The following is a 24,145-nucleotide window of genomic DNA, read 5'->3' as shown; positions in this document are numbered from 1 at the left end:
CTCTGATGTCTGCAGTTAACCAGTGTTCTGCCTCAAAGGGGGCGATGTGGAGGAAGTAAGGGTGTCTCCTGGAGACTCTGAGCTTAAATCATTCATAAAACGGCCCCATTCAGAATCTTAGTCTGGATGTGCCCTAAGTGTTTAGCCGTGGGTTTATTGATAAACATTCGAGAAGGGGGCTCACATTGTCATTCTGTGCTGGCAGCGAGGCAATGAATGTTTTGTACATACAATTTCACACACTGACGCGTGAATAAAGCTCTACAAATGAAGTTGCTGGGTCAAAGGGAAACACGTTTTCCATTTCTATAGATACTTCCAAAGAGTCTTCCAGAAAGGTTTCACCAAATTACACACGCTAGAGGAACACGAGGGAGGGCCCCCACCCAGTGTGACTGCTCAGCTGGGTGGAAAATTATCTTTGTGTTTGGCATTTATTTTAATTGCTCTGATCGCTAGTCTTTACGGACACGTTGGTCAGCTATTTATCTTCCTCCGTAAATTTCCGGTTCGTTTCCTTGCCCATTTTTTTTTTCTCTTGAGTGGATGCGCTTCCTTAATGACTCATAGAAACTCTTTGGGTAGTCTGGTCATTAATTTTTTCCCCCGGTTAAATTTATTGCATTTTTCCTAGTCATGATGTTTATGTCGCTTGTCTTTTCTTACAAATAATTTACCAGTTTTCTTGGGTTTACCTTATGGCCTTTGAGTTTTAGGTCGTGTTACAGAAATAGTATTCTGGGTTTTCTTATAATGCTTTTGTAAGTTTGTTCCTCAGCTTGAGCTCGTTAATCCTTCTGAGATTTATTTTCGGGGATGGAGTAAGGAGAGCCTGCCGCGTGTGAACAGCACACGGCGTACCCGACCTTACTGAGCAGCATGGGCTCTTGTGAGCCCATCACGTACTCAACGTTTATTGGCCCCTTATCTTTTCATCAGTGATTCCCACAGATACATCTGCCCTTTTCTTCTCCACCCCTTTGAGACGGGGAAGCTCTCCCATGAGAGAAAAAGCTGGTTTTTTAACTTTGCTTCTTTTCCGGCTTGTATCTTGCTAGGACCTGTACCCCTACCCCACTCTCCATATGCCTTGTGATGCAGACGGTGATTGTCCTCCTTGTAAGGGACAAGGAGTTAGTGATTTCTCTAGAGCAGATCACATCTGAGCAAGGGCCACGTGAGACCGACTAGAAGCCATCGCACGCGTATTCCAGACTTCCAAGCTAGACACTTCGACTGACACCAAGGCCCCCTGCTCCAAGGAATAAAACCTGGGCCCTTGTCTTTGTTCTCACTGGTTCTTGGATGCCTGAGGGGACATGTGCACCAGGCCACCATCTAGTAGAAAGCCCCAGATCCAGAATAAAGACGAGACTCCCTCATTTCCCTTCTGAGTCTCCTGGATGCTCCGTCTGTATCTCTCTATACGTGTTCACTAAACTCAGCTCTCACTTCCTGCTGGCTTGCGTTTGATTTCCATCCTTTGTGCAGCCCAGGGCCCTCTTGGCTGGTCCCGTGGGAGCCCCTCGGGGTCCCCGGCCTCTCCCGCATCACCACACTCCGTGCAGGATTGTTCCCAAGTCAGCTTCATGGAGTTATCACTGGTTCTTTGTCATTTTCATCTTCCTCGGAAATTTATTTGCGTTCTTCAAAGTCTTCCTTTATGATTACACGTTGGAATTAACTTTTCATGCAGTGGGGAAAAAAATACTGTTGAGACTTCATGTGGCATCCCACTAAGATTGTAGATTAATTTGGGGGAGAATTGGCATGCTTTTAGTATGGAATGTTGCAGCCCAAAACCATGATACGTCTGCTCACATATGCGGGCCTTCTTTTATTTATTCATCCTTCATGAAAGGTTTTCTTCAATTTGGTCCTGCACGTTTCTTAAGCTTATTTCGTGTTTTGTTTCCTACGATTGTGAGTGAGTTATTCTCCTGGTTATATCCCTGGTTTATTTTGCTGGCCTTTGCCTGGGAGAGAATCTGCTCTGTCTTTTCAGTGTTGTCTTTGTGACCTCATGTGACTTCCACAACGTATTCTTAACCAGTGTGAAAGCTTTGACTTTTAATTGGTGGGTTCAGTCAATCATGATTATTACGATTACTGAGATGTTTGGGCCCATTACTGATGTTTCAATTTATATTTTTCTGTGTCTTTTATTTGTGCATTTTCTGATTTCCTCCTCCTTTCTGCTGGCTGGAATCATTTGACTTGTTTCCTCCTTCTGTTCTCTAGCAGTTTTGGCGGGGAGGGGGGTCTCTCAATTTTTTTTGAGAGAGAGAGAGGGCCCAAGTGAGCGAGGGGCAGAGAGAGAAAGAGAGAGAGAGAGAGAGAAGCAGGGCTCACCCGACTCCGGGCTCAAGCTCAGGAACCACGAGATCATGACCTGAACTGAAATCAGATGCTTAACTGACCGAGCCACCCAGGCGCCCCAGGGTTTTACAATTTTTTGCACGCACGTAAACGTACATTGTTTTTGCCGTTACGGTTAATCAGTTCTGTGCTGCCTCCGCAAGACACAGTGGTGCCCAACGTGCCCAGTGTGCCCAGCGTGCATTTCCTGATTTCCCCCTTCTTCTCCCTGGCTCCAGCCTCTGTTTGTGTCTGCCCTGGCCAGCTGAGTCGGGGTCTTCTGAGATTTCGTTCCCTGTCGCTGTAAAATAGATGTTTAAAGTTAAGCGTCAATAATTATTAAGCATCAGATGTACCTGTGACTCTTGTTGATTCTTTCCTTATTCTTTTTCTCCTAGCCCACATACTCCTGTGTTTTGTATTCATTGTTCTTCTGGAATAATTCTTTCAGGGAGTGTCTGTGGGTGGTTAGCTTTCTGAGTCCTGGCTTTGTCTTCCCACTTGAATGCCAGTTTGGGTGGATGTAAGATTCTCAGCTCAATACTTCTCTTCCGACTTCCCGAGCGGGCAGGAGAACTCTCTCTAAGTAGCTGGTGTCTCTTCCCCTCACGGAGCACTCACAGGATATCTCTGTCTGGGTCCTTTTGTCCTGAAACGCAGCTTCCGTGCATCCACAAGTGGGTCTTTTCATCTTTCTTCTATGAGCCTTGAAAATATAGACACTCCCGTCTCCCTCCAACGCTGAACATCTCATTCTCTTTGTTCTTGAATTATTTCTTCCCCCCTGTTTTTGTCTCTCCTTTTACTGGAACTCCTATGATGTAGATGCAGGAACTTTCAGATCCAGACTCCAAGACTTACACTTTCTTTTGTGAGTCCATCTTTCAGTCCCACTGGGAGGTTTTCTCTGGTTTGGGGAGGTTTTCTGAGTCCCATTGTTCAGTTTTCGTAATTCTTTGTGCATCTCTGGAGCCCATTGATTGAGTTTTCTGTTTATACCTGCAATTCGATAGACTTCCTCTCTGCTGGTGAAAACCAGATTAGAAGTACAATGGAAAAATCAAAATGTCATCCTCACTGGTAACCAAAATTAAAAAAAAAAAAAATGTGTTGGAGGGTAAATGCCATAAAAACCACAAAGTCTTCCTAAAGGCAATGAATAATATCTAAAATGGAGACACTCCAACGATTATGGATAAAAAGCTTAACGGCAAATAGAAGTTCTTCTCGAGGTAATATGAAATCTCAAATAGAAGCCAGTTTTTGAGTGGTGGAGGGATTTCAGAACATGATTTTAAAGTTCTTCAGGAAAAATATACACAAAAGATGTGGGACTGACACACGAAGTATAACAGGATAGAGCTCAGGTAGAGGTCCACACAGAAACTAAGAATTTAATATACCGCGAAGTTGGCACATCACTGCAGAAAGACTTGGATGAACTACTAGGTCAGTGGCAGTGGTGTAGATCACGGTCCCTCTGGAGGCCAACTTTATTAACTCACGCCGCGTCCTGTACAGACAAGTGAATTCCAAATAGGTTAAAAAGCCAAATGGAAAACATTACCGAAAACACTTAAAGAAGTGAATGCGTAGATAAATCATAAATCAATGTTGTGAAATACAATTTAGGAGAATATTGTGACCTTCTCGTGCAAGACAGGACCCTCCAGAGCCATACAGAAAATGACAGACGTGTGGTTCCAGGAATCGGTACAGTGTTCACTGCAGTAACAGTTTGTGTTAGGTAAAATGCCGACACCATCAAACGAGAAATGACTGAATGGGAGATTATCATCCCCTTAGTCTATAATAGAAAGATAAGGAATATAATAGGAAACTGGGCCCAAGATCAAAGCAGTTAGTTAGTGGAAAAAGGGGTGAAAATGGCCAACACACATGCGAGATGAATCACACTGCCTTATAGACATCAGGGAAATGCACATCGGAACGAGGATGAGATACTTTTGCGTGTGATAGACAGAGATTCGGAGATCGATGCTGTATCGTGTTATGAGGGGTAGAAATAAGTTTCCTTAAACATTGATGGTAAGAGGGCAGATTGCTGCAGACCTGGGGGGCATGATTCAGGTCTGTGACACTCGTAGTGACCCTCACCTAGCACTCCAGTGTGGCAGTGGTGGTAATGCTGTGACTTCCTGGAGTTGGTCATGGTCTTCGTGTAGCTTCGGGACAGCTGCCGTGGTCGTATTCACACAATGCTGACGGCGGTAGGGGCAGTGACGTGGCTGGTGGTGGTGGTGGTACTTACATTACACACGACTGCCGGGGTGGCGGTTGTGGTTCCATAAATGCGATGGTCATGTTGCTCACAGAATTCCATATTGTTGGTTGTGGTCCATATGTAACTGTGACAGTGTTGGAGGTATTCACATAATTCGACGACACTGCAGTTTCCACACAACTGTGTTAGTGGAGGGATGCACGTTCGTCACGGTGTTGACAGAATTGTGCAGTGCAGCGCACTGGTGGTATCCACAAAACCTCACCATTGGTGGTAGTGGTGTTCATATAGTTCTCCTACCATGGTGGTGGTATTTGTCATGGTGGTCACATATGCCTGCTGTGGTGGTCATGATATTCCATACCTGCAATGGGGTGGTGGTGATGGCATTCAGATGTCACTGTGGTGTCGGTCGTGGCGTCTCCATAACCCTGTGGTGTTGTCATGGTAGTACATAACTTTATGATCATATTTCTGGTAGTCTTCCCTTAGCCGCATCTTGGCTAGCTAGTCACATAGCTCTAGAAACCGGTCATGGTGTCCACGTGGCTCTTTCATGGTTCTGGTGTTCATGTGTGCATAACCTGCAACTGTGGTACTTGCATTTCTGTGACTCTGTGACATTGCTGGTGTTGTCGCTTTGACTCTGTGATGTGGGTCGTGGTATTCACATACCACCGTGATGGGGGTGGAGGTGATAGTCAAATAACTATGTGACAGTGGCCTTGTATTCACATACCACCGTGATGGTGGTGGAGGTTATGTGCGCATGGTCTGTGAAGCTCAGCATGGTGTTCCTACAACCCTGCAACACTTATTTGTCATGGCATTAGCGCGACTGCACAGAGTTGATGGTGACAGTCATTGCATCTTGTGACGGTGGTGATGGTATAACTCAGACAACCCTGTGACTTGGTCGTGGTGTCTACATAACTCTATGACGATGGTGGTGTTGGCATTAGCACATCACTTTGAGATCATGCTAGTGATATTCATGTAAATCTGCAGCTTTAGTTAGGAGAATCACATAACTCTCCTGGTTGGTGGCCATGGTATTCACAAGGCTCCGCAACAGTGGTGGTGGCAGTGTTTGCATGGCTCTGTGACAGTGGTCGTGGTGTTCATGTATCTCTGTGATGGCCATGGTGGTAGTATTCTCCTAGCTCTGCCTTGGTGGCTGTGGGATTCAGATAATTCTACACGGCAGTAGTAGTGATCTTCACAAAGTGCTGAGATGGTGTTGGGTGTGCTAATCCTGTAAGTCTGCAAAGTCCATCATGGCCTTCTTGTAACTCAGAAATGGTGGTCATGGTGTTCACACAATCTTTCAGGGCTGGTGTGGCCTTCGCATAACCCTGTGATGGTGGTTCTGGTATCCATATAACTGTGAGGCTGTTAGTTGTAGTCATATAACTCTGTGATGTTGGTGACAGTATTCACAGACCTCTTCAATAAATTTGATCATCTTCCCATAAATCTGAGATGCTATTGGTGGGGTGTTCAGATAACTGCAGTGGTGCTTGGGGGGGGGCATTTGTGGTGTTGGTGGTATTTGCATAATTCTGTAGTGGTGGTGGTCTGTATATTACATAGCTGCAGTGGTGGTGTGGGGATACATGTATTGCTGCAAAGCCAGGCGTGCTATCCACATAACTCTGTGATGATCATCGTAGTACTGATGTAACTCTGTGATGTCGGTGGATTTGGTATACACGTAGCTCTGCAAGTTTTGTCCCAGGAACACATAACTATGAGGCTGGATGTGGCATTCAGATAATTCTGTGATGTTTGTGATCACGGCACTTATATATCACCACAATGTTGCTGGTGGTATTCACATAACTGTGATGGTGTTCACGGTATTCCCATTTCTCGGTGGTGGTGGTGGTGGTGGTGGTGTAGTCGCATAACTACAATGGTGGTTGTGGTATTTAATAGCTCTTGACAGTGGGCATGATATTCAGCTATCTGCAGTGGTTCTTGTCACAGTCACACATCTGCAATGATGGTCATGGGGTCTTCCCATGAGTCTGCAATTGCGGGTGTGAAATTGTGTAACTCTGTATCTTTGAGAGGTAGTGGTGTTGTTATCGACACCGTTCTGCCACTTTGGTCATATTAATGACTTCACTTTGTAACACTGCTGATGGTGGTATTCACATAGCCCTGGGATATCTGGGACACTGTTGTGGTGTCCCCCTGCTGTGACAGTGATGGCTGTGGCAGTCCTGCAGCTCAGCAAAGTGGGTTGTGGTCTTCACACATTTGAGCGATGGTGATAGCAATATTCACATAACCCTGCCGTGGTGGCGGTGGTGTTCACACAACCATAACAGCAGTGGTGGTGCTCCCACAACCCTGCAGTGTTGTTCCTGCTTCTCATGTAACTTGGGACATCACTGCGGTATTCACGCGGCCCTGTGATGGGATGTGGTATTCGTGTAACTCTGTGCTTTGGTGGCGGTAAGAGTCATGTAGTCCCATGGTGTTAGTCCTGGTCCACAGGTAGGTCTGTGATGTTGGTCAGTGTAATCACGTGCCTCTGCAGTGCTGGTGGTCGTCTGATTCGTGTGGCTCTACGACGTTGTTCATGGTATCCTCCTGACCACCGTGGTGGTGGTGTTCCAACAACCGTGTGATGTGGTGGTGGTGGTGGTGACATCACAGAGCCACCCAATGGTTGGAACAGTAGTTACATTTTATGGGTACAGAGGCTCAGGCTCAGAGAATTTTAAAGTTTCGCTTCAAGTTACATAACAAGATATGACAGAGTCAGGCTCCAATTCAGGTTTTCTGAATAATTCAAATGCAGTCTTTTCTGTGATACACCATGAGGTCTCTTCCTGCGAAGTCTAATTTTAAAGGCATTGGTATAAAACATCTGTCCTTCAAACTCCCCAGGGCTTTGGAACACAAATATTGTATCTCTACCATGCTAGTTGTTTATCTACAGCTTTCGTTATGTCCATATATTTACATACACACATGCACTTACATGTGTGAAACTGATTAAAAATTTAGCTACAAATTTAGATGTGTAAATTAGAACTTCTGAAAGTTTGTGTTATATAATGCAGGAGAGGGCTTTCTGGTAAACCAAAAGAAAGCAACTATGAGGGTAATGTATAGTTTGTTCATGGAACCCGAAGTATATTTATTAAACAATGAAGTTTACCATTGGTTGAAATGTTGGTGTTATAGCGTTTTCATTACTTCTTTAAAAATGATAAGCCTCTAGGCCTTCGTAAAGGACTAGAAATACGATGTTGGGATGTTGGGCTCTGAGTGGTGGTTACACGCAGGTACGTGTTTCGGCAATAATTGAATTCTGCATTTAAGACTTGTGTGGTTTACGGTACATGTTACAACTCAACACAAAGTTTTAAAAATGTACCTCTAACTAAAATGAAAATACTAATGGAACTCAGAAGAGTCAAGTCTAGTACCGACATAGGCACTGAGGTTAGTTTCGTAAGGGTGTGGGTTATTGCTTTTACAGAAGATAACAAAGCCTCATGATGTACATAAAATGAGATCTAAGAAATATATATGGCTTTCCAAAACGCCCTTTACACAGTTAAGAACTGTCTCTTCGTCTCAGTCCCCAGGGCTCATGATTTACGTTTTCTTCCCCTTCCAGTACTTGGGGTGCATTGAAGTTCTCCGCTCAATGAGGTCTCTTGACTTCAGTACAAGAACACAGATTACCAGGTAAGCCCTCTCGAATGTGGACTCCCATGATTTTACTTTGGAAAGGAATGATTTCAGAGTTTGCAGCCTAGAAATTTCCGAGGGAAACTTTGCCCCTTGAGTGCTGGTGACGGTGACAGGGAGGGTATTCAGGATTTCCAAGTGTTCGTCCCCACCTGTGATGCACGTCTCTGACATGAGCACCCTCGGGGACACTCCCTGCTCCTTCCAAGCTCTCTTTATAATGAAGCTTCAGACATGCGTGGTGCTTGTGATTGTTTCTTTACACACGAAGCCCTAATACAAGCTTGATATTTTAAAGTGTACTCAACTGTGTTATTTCTTTCCAAAGAGAAAAATGTGTCAGGAGAGAATTTTCAACTGTATACACAGGGAATAAAATGCATGGATTGGAGGCAGAAATATTCATGGCAGTAGTAGTTTAGGAAGCAGTTGGTTCTTTGAGGGGGTCAGCGATTTTGAGCAGGGGTATGTATCCTCCACCGTCAACTAGATTCTAAGCTTCCTGAGAGCCAGTTCTGTATTTAAGCATTGTTTTTAATGAAATCGTAACCTTTTAGAGCTTATACCTTTAAAACATGTTGGTTTGGAGTCACCTGGAAGAGGAAAACTGGAAAGTCAGGAGGGTTCATGAAATGGCACATTTCCGTGGGTGACCTTAGCTTGCTTTGGTATTTGTAGAATTATTTGATCTAAATAGTGACCTCAGACAATGCCTCATGTTTATGGCAGTCAAGTCACTGTATTGTCTATCTTTGGGTTAGCAAGCCAAAGTCTAACGTTCGAGCTTTAGAAAGTAATTATTTGTAGTAATAGCTGTAAATGATGCACACGCTTTAATTGTGGCAAATACCACAATGATATGTCTTCCTCACGGAAGAAATCTGTGTTCAAAAGAAGGGACGTTTCTGTCCCTCATGAAGCGGCTCAAGACACGTGTGGTGGGGACACAGCAGCATTGTAAACTGCACTCAGGGCAGAATCGTGTCCATCGATCTGCACAGGATGGCCTACAGGCCTTGCCGAGGCAGAGGGGCGGTACCGTGCAGCGGGAGCGTTCCGGAAACCAGCGGGAGCATTTGCGGAGCGAACCGTCTGTCCCACGCACCAAGTGTCAGGTGCAGGCGGCACGCTGAGCAGGGCACTCTGGCCGCGTCTGGGCCACGGGAACACACGCCTGTTCACCTTCTCGTGGTGGTGGCGGTTTCGTGAGAGAGAACTGTTGGCTATTTCTGCTGAATTCCTGTAACAGATCCTGCCCCTTCTGAGATGCTTTCGTATCGTTTAAATTCTCTGGATGTATTTATGGAGCTCTGCACGTGCAGTATGCCGGCCGCCGTGGGCTGTCCTTCCTGGCCTCCCGGTGTGGGGACGCAGACCTGGGGACCAGCGGTGGGTGGTGGAGGGGGGTGAACAGTCCCTGTGTGCCCTTGATCGGGGTCCCGGCACTCTCTGGGGCAGAGGTAGTGAGGACACTGCGGGAGGAAACTGGAGAACAGACATGGGTGGATTTGGACGAGTAGGTGTCTTTCTCGATCCCGTTCCATTTAGACGCTGGCAAAGGCTGGCGGCGTCATGGGCTGAGGGGGGGTGCCGTGCTGGGACTCAGGAAACTTGGTGAATTCTGGTTGCACCAGAATAGCCTCGGCTTTATTAGGCTTTTTGAAAACTACGTGTGCTTGTCTGCACGATGCTTTCTGCCTCTTGCCTTGCTTTTATATCACATGACACGGTCCTTATTTTAGGTAATAGTTGGAGACCCCTCGAAGGAAACTGACAAATCGATGTCAGAAAGAAGCCTTTGCCTCCCGGAGAGGAATGCCCAGCAGTGTCTTGTAGCTGGACACACGGTGGGGCTGCTGAGGCCCCTGGGGTCTTTGAGTGCTCACCAGGCCAGTGACTGCTCTCTCCCGCCATGGTTTTCTCTTAATACTAAAGGCAGTCTCGGAAGGTTGCCAGAAAATGTGAGGTTGTGGTTAGCTTTTATTAAATAGGCTCTAGGAAGTTGTGTTTCCAAAGGCTCCCCAGACATCACGAAAAAATTTTTGTCTATCTATATACATATATATGTCTGTGTATACACATTATATATATATATGCACACACACACACATATATATACACACACACACATATATATGTGTGTGTGTGTATACATATAAAGCTTATTTATTTATTTTGAGACAGAGTGTGTGAGCATGAGCTGGGGAGGGGAAGAGAGAGAGAGAGAGAGAGGATCCCAAGCAGGCTCCAAGCTGTCAGTGTGGAGCCCGATGTGGGGCTCGATCTCACAATTGGCAAGATCACGACCTGAGACAAAATCAACAGTCAGATGCTTAACCGACTGAGCCACCCAGGCGTCCCAAAATTTTCTCAAGCAAGTAACCAGCCACTCACTACGCCTCTGTTCCACTGTTTCAAGTTTTGGATGTAAGCGTCTTTGGAGGCTCTGGCGGCCAAACCGCGCGTCCTTTTGTTGGAGTCAATGTAGTTTTGTGCTGTTCCGTCTGAGTTGAGGTGGATCGTCATGCCTTCGGTAGAGTCACCCGTGGGTTCCCGACCTTTTACTGGTAGATAGCTTCTACAACTATCCCAGAAGTTGCCATCGACTCTGAGTTGCAGTGGTGGCTGTTAATCACCTTGTACCCCTAACGCTTTGGGCAGAGCCTTGGGGACTGCCTGCCGCGTGGAGGGACGTCCTGTCCTGTACATGGAGCCCCCCTCTGCAATTTTCCACTTGTGTGGAAAGGCATACAGGCATAATGCCCACATCAGTGGCTGTTGTGGGAAATCGGGTGCCCAGTGGGCGGGGCCTACAAAGTGTACCGCACAGCCCCTGAGGGGCGTCAGTGAGGGTCTCCAGTTGGTGTCACCGAGGCGGACAGTTGAGGGGGGGTCCCAAGCAGGGAGGACCAGCTCCCCGGCTGGGCGTCAATCAGAGACCTCTGCTTTCATCTGCCACTGGTTTCCAAACGAGGTTATGGTGGCCAACGGTGGTGGGCACCCACTGTCCCAGCGAGTCGCCTGCCTGGCCTGAGCCCGACCTTCAGAGGACCGCGCGAGGGGACCACATCGTGTGCCTCCCTGAAACGTCCTCTCCGAAGATGCTCCCACCTGTCACGGCGTGGGAGGCGGGGGTGTTGAACGGTGTTACAGAGGGACGAACCATGTCAGACAGGGAGGTCACGGGGGAGATCGTGTTCTCTGCCCGTCGGGCCCGCCCTCCACATGGATAGGAAGCTCCCCATGCGCCTTTGGTCACTGGACCGGCCCTGTCCTTCCTCCTTTCCTCTGATTTCCTCATCTGCTCATTTTTATCTTATTTATCGTGTTAAATTTTACCTATTATTGGGGGTCATCGTAAGCCATTTTTAGGACACGGAAGGTTATGAATATATACACACTTAAGCCCAGAGCACTCAGCGACGTGACCTGTCTTCAGCCACAAATGCAAACATCTGACGTGTGTTGTTGGGTGTCATTGACCCCGGCTGACCTCCCGCACCGCTTAGACTCCCCAGATAAAGGTCACGTAGGCATGTGGACTCAGCCACGTGTGACTTTGCTGCACTTCTGGATGAGCTCAGGTTCAGCACGTTGTCCTAACATAAACTCATTCTTCCGAATTGTGGAGGGTCCGTCAATAATGGAATCTAGTTTCGTGGGGTTTCGTTTGTTTGTTTTCCTCATTTTGTTTATGTAAAAAAATTTTTTTTAATGTTATTTACTTTTGAGAGACAGAGAGAGACAGAGCGTGAGCAGGGAAGGGGCAGAGAGAGAAGGAGACACAGAATCGGAAGCAGGCTCCAGGCTCTGAGCCGTCAGCACAGAGCCCGATGTGGGGCTCGAACTCGAGCACTGCGAGATCGTGACCTGAGCCGAAGTCGGATGCTTAACTGACTGAGCCACTCAGGTGGCCTGTTTGTTTTCATTCTAAAAGCTGTTGTAGTTTCAGTGGACCCCAAAGAGCCTGGTTAGGCCCACCACCCTGCGGATGTGACCTGCCCCCCAGTATTTCCTCTGGTGCACACACCCAGAATCAGCATGCTTGGAAGAATCTCTATAAAAAGGCACCAAGTCTATTTAGTCTGAAAATCAAAATCAAAGCCTGTGCCTTTTGGGAAGGTATTTCCCTTTTGTTCTGTTCCAGCATATCAGTGGGGTCTCGGGAGACGTTCGTGGCTGATGCCGTCTGTCGGGGTCGGTTCACTGCCGCGTGGCCACAACCTGTTCACGTTGTCAGCACGGGGCAGAGGGCAGTGAAAGTGGAAGTCGCCGTCGGCCCGCTGGTGGGAACGCTGTGACATTGCCGTGTTTTCTGTCTGATGTTTCACGCGTGGACTGTGTTCAGAAGGCGTGACCTTGGTCTGAAAGTGCCGGGCAGTTAGTTGGTGGCTGCAGGGTCTTGAGCCTGAGCAAACTAGCAAGCACGCACTGGCGAGATGACAACCCGGGGACAGAGGCCCGGGGACGTGGCGCTGTGATCGTGGGGGCTCGTGATAGCAGAGGATGTGGCCTGGCTTCCAGAGTGGTCTCTCTCCCGTCCTGTGCTCGGAGGGGCCCATCTTCAGCCTCGGCGTGGCCTTGAGACTCTGTCCACCCCCCTTCTCTGAGTCGCAATGCTCCCTCCTCTCCGGTCACTGCGGGCTCCCAGGGTTTTCTACGAGCCCTTAAAGAAGACAAAGTCCGAGGTCAAAATTCCACCACCTAGTCCGTCATCTGTGTGCATTCCACCCCAGTCCGCTGCGTTTCCTCTCGTGTGTGTGGCAGCCTTCCTGAGACCGCGTGTGCCCTGGTCACACGTCCTGCAAGCGAGAGGCCCCCCCACCTGCACCGGCGGCCCCCAGAACCCTTCCCGTCACGCCTCCCACACGGCGGTGTGGCGTGGCCACCGTGGCAAGTGTGTACTGTGTGGTGTGGGGACAGGCCGCATTTGCTGACGAGGTATCTGTGCTTACAGAGGCCGTGCCGGGCTCGGGGCAATGCCCAGGCTCTGGGCAGCTGCTGTGGCCAGAGACGGACACGGAGGAAGAAGGGCAGATAAGGCGTTGGTGCTCCCAGCGGCTGGCAGAGTGGTCCGCCTGCATCACCCTGCCCGGGACAGTGACGGAGACACAGGACGGTGGGCTCAGGCATGTTCTGCACAGATCTGAGAACAGCGGTGGGGGCTCCACACGCCCCGCCACGTGGGCAGGGCTTGGTTCTGTTATTTTCTCAGTTTGCAGACCCAGAGGAAGCAATCCGGAAAGTCCTGTCTTGGAACATCCACCCGATCCGTGGATTTAAGACGCGTGCTTTACGCATGGCACGGGGGGGGGGAGCCCGGTGCGGCCCGATCGCTGCAGCGAGAACACTCGGTTATGGTGTTGTGGGGCTCCCCTCCCGCTGCAAAGTAAACACCTCTAACGTCGGTGGAAGTTCAGCGGGCCGGAAGAGGAGCAAATCTGTAAAGATCTTCCCCGGGGCGGGTTGACTGTCAGAAATAGAAAGGAGACGGCGGTGTGAACGGTCTGCCCACCCATCCCTGCTACGCGGGGAGCGCGCAGCCGCTCTCTGTGACTTTAGCCTGACTGCTTCATTCTAAATTTACTCATTCTGAACGTGTTTCACGGGCCGAGCCTCTGGCAGCCCCGTACCCCCGGGGTGAGGCCTGGCGGGGGGGGAGCTGGCGTGTTCTCCGTTTAGGAGTCTTTTTTGAAAACGCCAGCTCCCTGCGTGCACGCACACCCGGCTCTGGAGTAAAGCTGAGTCCTCCTGCCTCGCGGTCCATCACTACTCAGTCTTACCACCCCCAGGATAACCTCGTGCCTCGTGTCTCCTTCGTCTGCATCTGCGTGTGAGGATGTACCAGGCACAGGTCCACACCTCATTGGAGGCCCCGAGTCACAAGGCAGTCGGGCAGGCGTTCGGTGCAGGCATGCTGAAGTACCACAGAAACTCGGGAGAGCATCCCGAGGGCCTGAGCTAGTCTGGGAAGACTTCCTGGAGGAGGGCACATTTAAGCCAGTGGATTCCTCCCCCGACTACAAGGCAGATCCAAAGGAAGCATAGGACCGAGGCCGTTGCTTACACAGGGCTGGGCTCTGAAGCCAGACGACGAGGGTGTCTGGGGTGTGGGCGGTTACCCCTGAAATCCTTTCCGCCGGCCCCACACGGGGTTCTGTCTTTCGGACTCTGCCGTGATTCTGGTGTGCGCCACGGTACGGAGCCGGAGTGGAGAGGGAACAGGGGGGCCGTGTGCACCCAGCTGAAGTCCCGCCTCCGGCTGGCTGGCTGCCGTTAGGATGCCAGGCCGGCCCCGGGGGCAAAGGGAGGCGGGGTCTACTTTCCTACGGGCCTCGTTTCTGTGTCCAGTCTCTGCTTCCGTAATGCACGCTGACAGATTCACTCACTTGGGGAGCATTAAAGACGTTACTTCTGGAAACAGCCAGCACAGGCCATGCATGGGGAGGGTGTCCAGGATTGTTCCCTTGACCGGACCCGCATGCACTCGTGCCTGATTCTGGGCCCTGAGCGGACCTGAGGTATTTTGGAGGGTGTTTAGGGAGACTGGGTTGGGGAGCAGGAAGGGGTCGCGGACAGAGACCCCCGTCACTGGCCGGCCTCGTTCTCCCATGGAGGGAATGGGGCACTGGTGCATTTGCCCACTGTCTGCCTTCCGCTAAGTTGAGTTAAACTGAGGATTGCCCCGGGCAGAGGACAGAGGCCCACAATGTGGGGGCACCCTGGCCTGGCTGAGGATGCCGGACGAGCCTCCATCGGAGCGGCCTGTGCCGGGCTCGGGCCCCCGGGACAGCATGGTGGGGTCACGGGCACCACCCTGTGAGCCAGAGTGGGCTTGGGGCAGTGGGGTGACGGCTCCTGGCCCGTCCATCTGAATCAGATTTTTCAGTCTCTGCCCGCCTGAGCAGCTGTCCTGGTCCCGACCCCTCGTGGCAGAACCCTGTGTGCACGGGGTGCGTCCAGGGACCCTTGGACACCAGCCCAGCACCACTTCCCAGCCACTCATGACCTCTGTGGGCTCGGGATCCTCACACGCGGGTGCGAATGGAACCATCTGGGAGACGTATCGAGGGTCTTAGCAACGGGACCCACGAAGTTCTGGGGCTGCCCTGGCCTGTGCTTAGCACACCTGACAGGGTCTGTCAATTAATATATTAATTAATTAATATTATAATTATAATTATAATTAATATTATAATTATAATTATAATTAATATTATAATTATAATTATAATTATAATTAATAATTATATTTAATAGCATTTGATATTAAATTTAATATATTTAATTTAATTGAGTTAAATTTAAACTTAATTATACATTAATAAATGATATTTGATTATATTTAATTGCATATTATATACATATTAATAAATATAACATTTAATTATATCGATTATACCTTGTAAATATATATTTCATATATATTATATGGTATATGTTAAAATTTATCATGTTATGTATTACGTATTTATTTTATTATAATTATATAATTATAATTAATAATATTATAATAATAACCAATATGATGCTTAATCTGTAATATTATTTGCTGATTGATACTATTACTAATGATCAACACCAGTTCGGTCCAGGGTATTTTTTCCAGCTGAAGAGAAAGACTGTAAGTTACTGAGAAGAGTAAAATATTTAGTAAGAAGGCATCGCCTTCACTCGAGCAGTATTTCTAGTATTTCATTCTGTGTCCCTGCTTTGCCAGCGGCTGATAGTAGTAATAATAATCGCGAATAGGACCCCGGCGTTGAGCACCTACTGTGTTCCAGGCTCAGCGCGCTGGTCCTTTGGCCACCGACTACGTGTCTATCGCATGGCACATCCGGCCACCGTTGAGATGTTGGTCAGAAAGCCCGGAGTAAGAGCTCGCCTTCTCTTTTTTTTTTTTTTTTTTTTTTTTTAATTTTTTTTTTTTCAACGTTTATTTTTGGGACAGAGAGAGACAGAGCATGAACGGGGGAGGGGCAGAGAGAGAGGGAGACACAGAATCGGAAACAGGCTCCAGGCTCCGAGCCATCAGCCCAGAGCCCGACACGGGGCTGGAACTCCCGGACCGCGAGATCGTGACCTGGCTGAAGTCGGACGCTTAACCGACTGCGCCACCCAGGCGCCCCAAGAGCTCGCCTTCTCTTGCGGGGAGAGAGAAGATCAACACAGACGTAGACACGAGTAGGGTGCGAGAAACCACATGACCTTGACATTTTTGTGGATGCAGAAGGTGAACACGGTCAGATGTGGGCAATTTCGTGCCACCCGGCAGAGTGATCTGCAGGAGGGACGGCCACGTGCAGGGCTTTTCTGAGGAGCCCCAAACCTGGCCGTGAGCTTCCCAGACAGGCGTGAGCCAACAGGATGGGCAAGGTCACGCCACCAAGACCTCGCAGGCTGGGACGCAGCTGCAGAGGCCCGAGCCAGAGCGGTGGGTGTCAGACGGGCTCTGGAGCGGCACTGTAGCCACATCGGGGATGAGGGAGGGGTGCGGCTTCAGGAAGCATGAGCCAGGCAAACCTCGGAGGCCCTGCTGGAGGAGGGGGCTCACTGCAGACGCCCTTCCTGACCACAGTGGAGCAGTGGTCTGAGCAGCCACAGGGGGAAGGAACTCGAGAGCAGGGTCTGCGTGAGGCCCTCGAGGTCCGTGAGGACTCTGCCCCTGTCCTGCTTCTTTGGCTCATCCTGGGACTGGTCTCCTGTGCTTCCACAACTGCCCGTTAAATTTCTCCAAAGAATAGGAGGAAATGTAATTAGAGCGTTCTTAACAAAAAATTTCACGCGGGTGGTGTATAGAAAGGATGAGACCCTCACCGAGTCAGCCAGCTTGACGTGAGTGGGGGACAGAATGGGGCACGGTGGGGTGGGGTGGGACGGGGTTCAGGGATGAGGGAGGTGAGGAAGGACGAGCCAGGTGGGTGGGCCGGTGAAGGGGAAGGCGCCATGTTTTTCTCCAAGCTGTCGGGGGGGGGGGGGGGAAATGCTTCCTCCTCTTCTGGCCCGGAACACCCGAGTAAACCAGTCTGGTTCCCATTTTCTCCCCCCCCTGGAAAATCTGGACGCCCTTCTGTTTCCATTCTCCCCTTTCCTTTCAAGGCCTGGTTAACACCACGTTAGGATGGCCTTGTCGTTACAACTTTCTGAGCACAGGGGCAAGTGATGTAGCCGTCTGCCACTGAGGGCAGGCAGTCACCGCCCATGGGCATGAGAACATCCAGCCAGGGGCCTGTCCGTGGGAGCCAGGGTGGGGAGATGGTCCTAGGGACAGTCTCCTGGGTGGGGCGTGGGGGTTGGGCAGGTATGGATGGGCGTGGGTAGCCCCTGGACTGCACAGGTGAGCCAGGCTCTCACAGGGTGCAGGGTTGGCAAGGAAGGGCAGCTGGCCAGGGCAAGCCCGGCTGTCACTGAGATGCAGAGAGGGGGTTAGACACGGCGTCTACAAGTTCCAGCAAAGCAGGCTGAGGAGCGGGCAGAGCCTCCCACACAAAGCCTCGGGATCTGTCTGTCTGTCTCCTTCTTTGACAGCTTATTCAGCTGTCTCCTGGTGGAACTTTCTGCTCAGGAAGGACACATCTCACTTTGCAGGCTAAGGATGAAGAAACTTTGTTAAATGCCATGATGCCCTCCTGTGGGATTCTGCCGCGGTGGGTTGGGGCAAGGCCAGGTGACCCCCCGAGGTGACCCTGCTAAGATCTCTGGATGAAGGCAGCGTGCACAGAAGATCTTCGTGTTTTCTCTGCCATTTTGCACCAGAAGGAGAGGACCCCCCCACCCAACCTGACCTGGGCTCCCCCAAAAAGTCTGGATTCCTTTCAGAACCCAGAAGGCTGGGCACAGAGGGGCCACAGGGCTGATCTGTGCTCTGTCAGCGCTCTGACCTGGGGCGGGGACTCCAAAGATTTGATGCACATGAACAGATCATCTTATTTTCTAGAGCAGTGGTTCTCAAACTTTGACACTTCAGAGTCACGTGGACAGCTTGTGACAGCAGACGGCTGGGACCCGCCCCCAGAGTTTCTGATTTGGTGGGTCTGGAGTGGGAGCTGAGAATTTGCATTTGCAACAAGTCTTCAGGAGAAGCTTCTGACCCGGCCCAGGGACCACCCTTGGAGACGCGGTGCTCCAGATTTTATCTTTAACTTCTGAACTGTTTGCAACTCCCATCTATGAAACCACCGCTTTGAAAATGAGTCCATTTTTTTTTTCAAGTGATCCCACTCATCCAGAAATTTTAAAAATGGAGAGCATAGTTGACTCGGTGGCTCACAATGGTTTAAATAGAATCCACGAGATGAATACGTGGCATTCACTCCATACTCTCCTTAAGGACCATCTGGCATGGTGTGTATTTATAATCCCCATGCCAGAAGCACATTTGTGTCAGGACGCACCTCTCTGATTGCTCCTTTTCTGTCTCTTTCTCTGAGTTCATTTGCCCCCCAACTGTATCATTCCGTAAGGACTTCCTTGCCTTTGCAGACATTGGTCAAATGTTACAGGTTCTAGAGTCAGGTGATCTGGGCTTCTGTGTGTGCTGAACCACGTTCCAGCTGTGTGGTTGTGCAAGTGACTTAAATTCTCTGTGTCTCTGTGTCTCCATCTTTAGAATGGGAATCATTATGGTACCTCCTGACAGGGTCGAGCGATGATCGAGTTAATATCTCAAAAGCACTTAACATGCTGTCTAGTGCGTGGGAGAGCTCGAGACATGTTCGCGGATTTCGACATTTTCGTGTTCGTGATGTTTTGTCCGTGTTGGTCATCTCATTGGTTTACATAACACTTCCGGGTGCATAAGCCACAGATCTGTGTCCGCACCTCTGGATCTTCTTCTGAGTCCGGCCCTGTACTGGTATGTCTTCCTGGACACAGCTGCTCAGTCAGTTGCCAGATCCCGAGCATCGTATCTCTGCCTCCTGTTCTCACCTCCCACCACCTCACCTCCAACACCACTGTCGGGCCAGCTCACATCTCCTGGATGCTTGTAACGACAACCCACACCTTCTCCCAGAGTAGAAACCGGGACTGTCCTGCCTCATCTTCTCCCTTGTTCAACCGCTGGGGCTTGTGGGCTCTCCCTGGGCAGCCCCTTGAGTACTTTCCTTCCTTCTGCTCTCTCCTTCAATTCCCTGGGCACCGGCTCATGGGTTAGTGTGCCTGAGACATATTACTCCCTATTTATCCATTACTTGCAGAATACAATGGAAAATTCTTAATTTAGCAGCCAGTGTTCTACTTGACCTGCCTCAGCATACCTTTCTAAATCTATTCCTCATGACACCCTATCACTCTTCCTTTGCACAGCCATGCCGACCTGCGTACCGCCTCACTCTCCTGGCCCGCTGTCCATGCCTCAAGGCCAAACGTTCAGCCAAAGAAGTGTCCATGTGTGCCCTGAGCTATAGGACCACATTGTGTGAACTGTTCTACAGGCTCATTCCTCACTGGAAGTCTTGAAGACACCACATTTCGTCTACTATAAAATACCATCTCCTTTAAAAAAAAACCCAACTAATTATTTTGTAACCATTAAAAGAAAAGCACTGCCTGTTAAAATATAACACAATGCTTTAATATCACTTAGAATCAATTTGGGTGTTTGCAGGCACAGATTTATATCATTATAACACCTGTACATCTGTAGGGCGCCTGGGTGGCGCAGTCGGTTAAGCGTCCGACTTCAGCCAGGTCACGATCTCGCTGTCCGGGAGTTCGAGCTCCGCGTCGGGCTCTGGGCTGATGGCTCAGAGCTTGGAGCCTGTTTCCGATTCTGTGTCTCCCTCTCTCTCTGCCCCTCCCCCGTTCATGCTCTGTCTCTCTCTGTCCCAAAAATAAATAAACGTTGAAAAAAAAAAATAACACCTGTACATCTGTTAAAAGGAAAATATAAGCAATATGAAAAAGATATCCCTGAAACTCTTTTCCAGTTCGGAGTCTGAATATAGTGAACCATTTCTTGGCTCAGAATCATTGCTGTGTTTTCGCTAAGTTTTATTGTTCTTTAGGCCATTTCAAGAGCATTGCAAGTCAATGGAATTGGAATCAGAAAAAGATTAGAGAAAATATTTGAAACCAAAAGGTAGGTTTTTTTAAGGAAAAAACACTAACATTGGTAAACTATTAGATCAATAATGAAGAGAGAGAAAATTCAGACAACCAAGAGCAGGAATGAATGAGGGGACATTACCACAGATACCACAGACACTGCAAGGATAATAAGGAAATATTATGAACAACTTTATGCCAATAAATTGAATAATTTAGATGAAATGGACAAATTCCTTGAAAGATAAAACTACCAGAGTGGCTTAAAGAAAAAAAATAGATAATCTGAATTGGCCTATATCTGTTAAAGAAATAAAATCCATAGTGAAAACAAACAAACAAATCTTCCCATGGAGAAAACTCTAAAGCCACATGGTACCACTGATAGATTCTACCAAACACTTAGGAAGAAATAAGATTTATTCTTCACGATCTTTTCCAGAAAACAGAAAGGAACATTTCCCAGTTTGTTTTAGGGGGCCAGCATTATCTGGGTACCAAAACCAGACAAAGGCATTACAAGAAAAAAACCCAAAACCTTGTGAACTTAGACACAGAACCCCAACAATATGGTAGCAAGTTGGATCCAGCAATTTATCAAAAAATAATACAACATATACTGGAAGGGTTATCCAGAGATTGTAAAGTTGGCTCAACATGAAAAATTTAAACAATGTAATTTCCCGTATCAGCGGACTAAAAAAGAAAAAAATATGAAAAGCAAATATATGTAAAGAAAAGACTTTGCAAGAATTCAACATACGTTTATGATAAAAACTCTCAACACACTGGGAATAGAAAGATCCTCCCTTAACCTGATGGCAGGACATCCACAAAACCCTGCAGGCAACTTCATAGTTAGCAGCTTTTATTTAACACTGTACTAGAGATCTTAGTGTGATAAGACAAGAAAAATGTAAGAGGCATACAAATCGGACAGGGAAAAATGAAACAATCTCTATTTGCATATGACACAGTCATCTACACAGAAAATCCTGAAGAAACTATATAAAAGCTTCTAGAACTAACAAGGGAGTTTAGCAAGGTTGCAGAAATTAACTGAAAAATGGAAATTTGAAAGGACCATATACAATAGCACAAAAACATGAATTAGTGTTAATTTTAGCAAAGCACATCCTAGATTTATATGCAACAAAATACTAAACATTGATGAGAGAAGGATCTAAATAAATGGAGTTATAGACTATGTTCACGGGTTTAAAAACTGCATTGTTAAAACATAAAAATCTTTAAAAATTATCTAGCGATGTAATACAATTCTAATCAAAGTCCCATTGAGCTTTTTGTGGAAATCAATAAGCTAGTTCTTCAATGTATATAGAACAGTCAAGAGCTAGAATAGCCAAAATAATTCTGGAAAAGCAATGCTATGTTGAATAAAAGTGGAGAGAGTGGACATCCTTGTCTTGCTCCTGATCTCAGGGAAAAAGCTCACACTGTTTCCGCATCGAGTGTAATATAGGGCTCGTCCTACATGATCTTTATGAGGCTGAAATACAGTCCCGGTATACCCAGTTTGCTGAGAGTTTTTATCACGAGTGGATGTTGAATTCTGTCAAATGCTTCTTCTGAATCAACCGAGGTGATCGTGTGGTTTTCATCCTTCATTTTGTAAATTGTGGTGTATCATGTCCCTTGATTTGCAGACCATCCTTACATCCCTGGACTAAATCCCATTTGATGATGGTGAATGATCCTTTTAATGTACTGTTCAGTTTGATTTGCTGCTGTCTTGACGATTTTTGCATCTGTTCACCAGGGGTGTTGGCCTACAATTTTCTTGTGGTGTCCTTGTCTGGCTTTGGTATCAGGGTAATGCTCCAGCCAGGACCACGCACCGTATGTGGTTGTCGCGGCTCTGGGCTCCCTTCCACTGCATCAACTGCCCAGCCTTTCTTTGTCTTTCTGGACATTTATTGGAAGTACACACCCGGTATTTTGTAGAATTTGCCTTAATTTTAACTGTCTGTTTCTCTTAGCTTATATGTTTCTGGCAGTAAACAATAGAAATTGTGTCCTTCTCAGTGTGCGTTAGTAGGCGTGTGAGGTCACTTTGTCTCCATAGCGATGTCAGTTTTGATGACTTAGTGAAGGTGTATTTTTTACATGCAGGCTTGATATAATAATGTTCAGACTGTACACAAAAGGTTATGTTCACGGATCCTCCCTTAGAATCATAAGCATTTCCCCCTCATCAAAATCTATTCATATTGTTGGTCATTATTGGGAAAGAACAAAGTCTAAAGTGTCTAAATGCGGCGGGGCAGGGAGATGGGGCCACATGGCCTCCTAAATGCACAGTCTGAGTTGCCTTGATGAGTTCCGGGTGAGGAGTTCTCAGAGCCCATCAAGGCCACGGGGCATCCCAGAAGGGCCCTCCAGAATCTCAGAGCCCAGCACAGTAGGTAGTCAAATAATACTCATCAAAATCTTAAATTTTCAGGAGTCGAGGGAAATAGCTAAAGATGGAACGTCAGGAAAAGCAAATGGTTAACAGTGGTGGCCCAAGGATGTGATTAGTGAGACAAACTGTGTGGAAAAGGTGATATTAAAGCACTTCTCCTTCCTTTCTGCCCCCAGGGCCTTTTCTGTGAAAATTAGCACGGTTGTGTGTGCTGAGCACGTTGAAAGTCATTTATTTTAGAAAACACCGCTTTCTTTGAGGATAATGTGGTGGCATAGTGGCCTTTATCTTCAAGTTTTTATTTACTGCTTATGAAGACTTGGATAATTTCGAGATCGGCAATTTATAACTCCTTTTGAAGTACAGACTTTAAGTGCTGGAGAGCAAATTCTAGTGGCCAGTCTATAAGTTGTTATAATTTATTTAAGCACACTAAAATATCAGGTAAGAGAGGCGTGTAGCCGAGCAGTGGGTCTGACCCTGCCTCCTTCAGAGGATGTGGTTTATGGCTGGTGTTCTTTTAAGGCAGTGAGCCCTGCTCCCCGGGCTGCCCGCTGGTACCCGGAGGGGTGGGCGGGTGTCCTGGTTCTGGGACACCTCCCCAGGACCCGGGGTCCCTGCGGTGCATGCTCTGGTGGAGCTTCTGGCTCTGCCTGTCCCACTGGCAGGGGCGCTTGCCCCGGGGGGGCTGCCCTGCTCCCCGTGGCCCTGTGCGGCTCCCTCCTGGCACTCTCCTCTGCTTCAGCAAAGCCTCTTCCCCTTCTCAGGCCCCGGGTCTGGCGGTATCAGCCTCGCACAGGTGACCACCAGACCCCCTGTCCCACCCGCACTCTGTCCAGAGCCCTGGGACCTGCAGGACAGGGAGGTGACAGCGAAGGGGGGACTGTCCCTACAGCGTGTTCCCGTCAGCAATTTTAACACTGAGCCTACCTTCCAGGGACGCCCTTCTCTTGTGTGAACGGAGCATCCGTGGACGGTTCCTATTGGTGCCGATGGCGTGGGAGCCCAGCATGGCGGGCCAGGGGCCTGGACAGGAGATGATCCCTGGCCTTGGCATCCCTGACATCTGGGGCCAGGTCATGCCTTGTCGTGGGGGCTCTTCTGGGCATTTTAGGACATCCCGCAGCACCCCTGACCTCCCCCCCACTAGATGTGCCCCAACACTCGGACGACTGAGAGCCTTCAGACTTTTCCCAGTGTCCCGGGTTAAAACCGCCACGCTCCGCTAACCTTCATGCCCCCAGCCTCAATTCTGTTTCATTATGAACATGGCACGTGCCCGTCCACTAGAGAAAGCTTCGAAAACAGAAGTACCAGAAAAACGGAAGGGTGAGTTTTCTTCCACAACTTTGCGA

General features: G+C 48.4%; 1 protein-coding gene across 5 annotated transcripts in view; it reads left to right on the top strand.

Annotated features, from left to right (window-relative positions):
* The window catches only part of SHC3 (SHC adaptor protein 3), a 96,795-nt gene that overhangs the window by 19,064 nt on the left and 53,586 nt on the right, over positions 1-24,145 (top strand). For all 5 annotated transcript variants that reach the window (XM_045467473.1, XM_045467474.1, XM_045467472.1 and 2 more), the window contains one exon: positions 8,244-8,314. In XM_045467473.1, the coding sequence (XP_045323429.1) occupies positions 8,244-8,314 (71 nt within the window). The remainder of the gene's footprint in view (positions 1-8,243; positions 8,315-24,145) is intronic.

This window comes from Leopardus geoffroyi, chromosome D4 (assembly GCF_018350155.1).
Source record: "Leopardus geoffroyi isolate Oge1 chromosome D4, O.geoffroyi_Oge1_pat1.0, whole genome shotgun sequence".
Taxonomy (NCBI): Eukaryota; Metazoa; Chordata; class Mammalia; order Carnivora; family Felidae; genus Leopardus; species Leopardus geoffroyi.
Note: the sequence above shows the minus strand (reverse complement) of the source record. Positions and strands in the feature narration are given on the sequence as shown.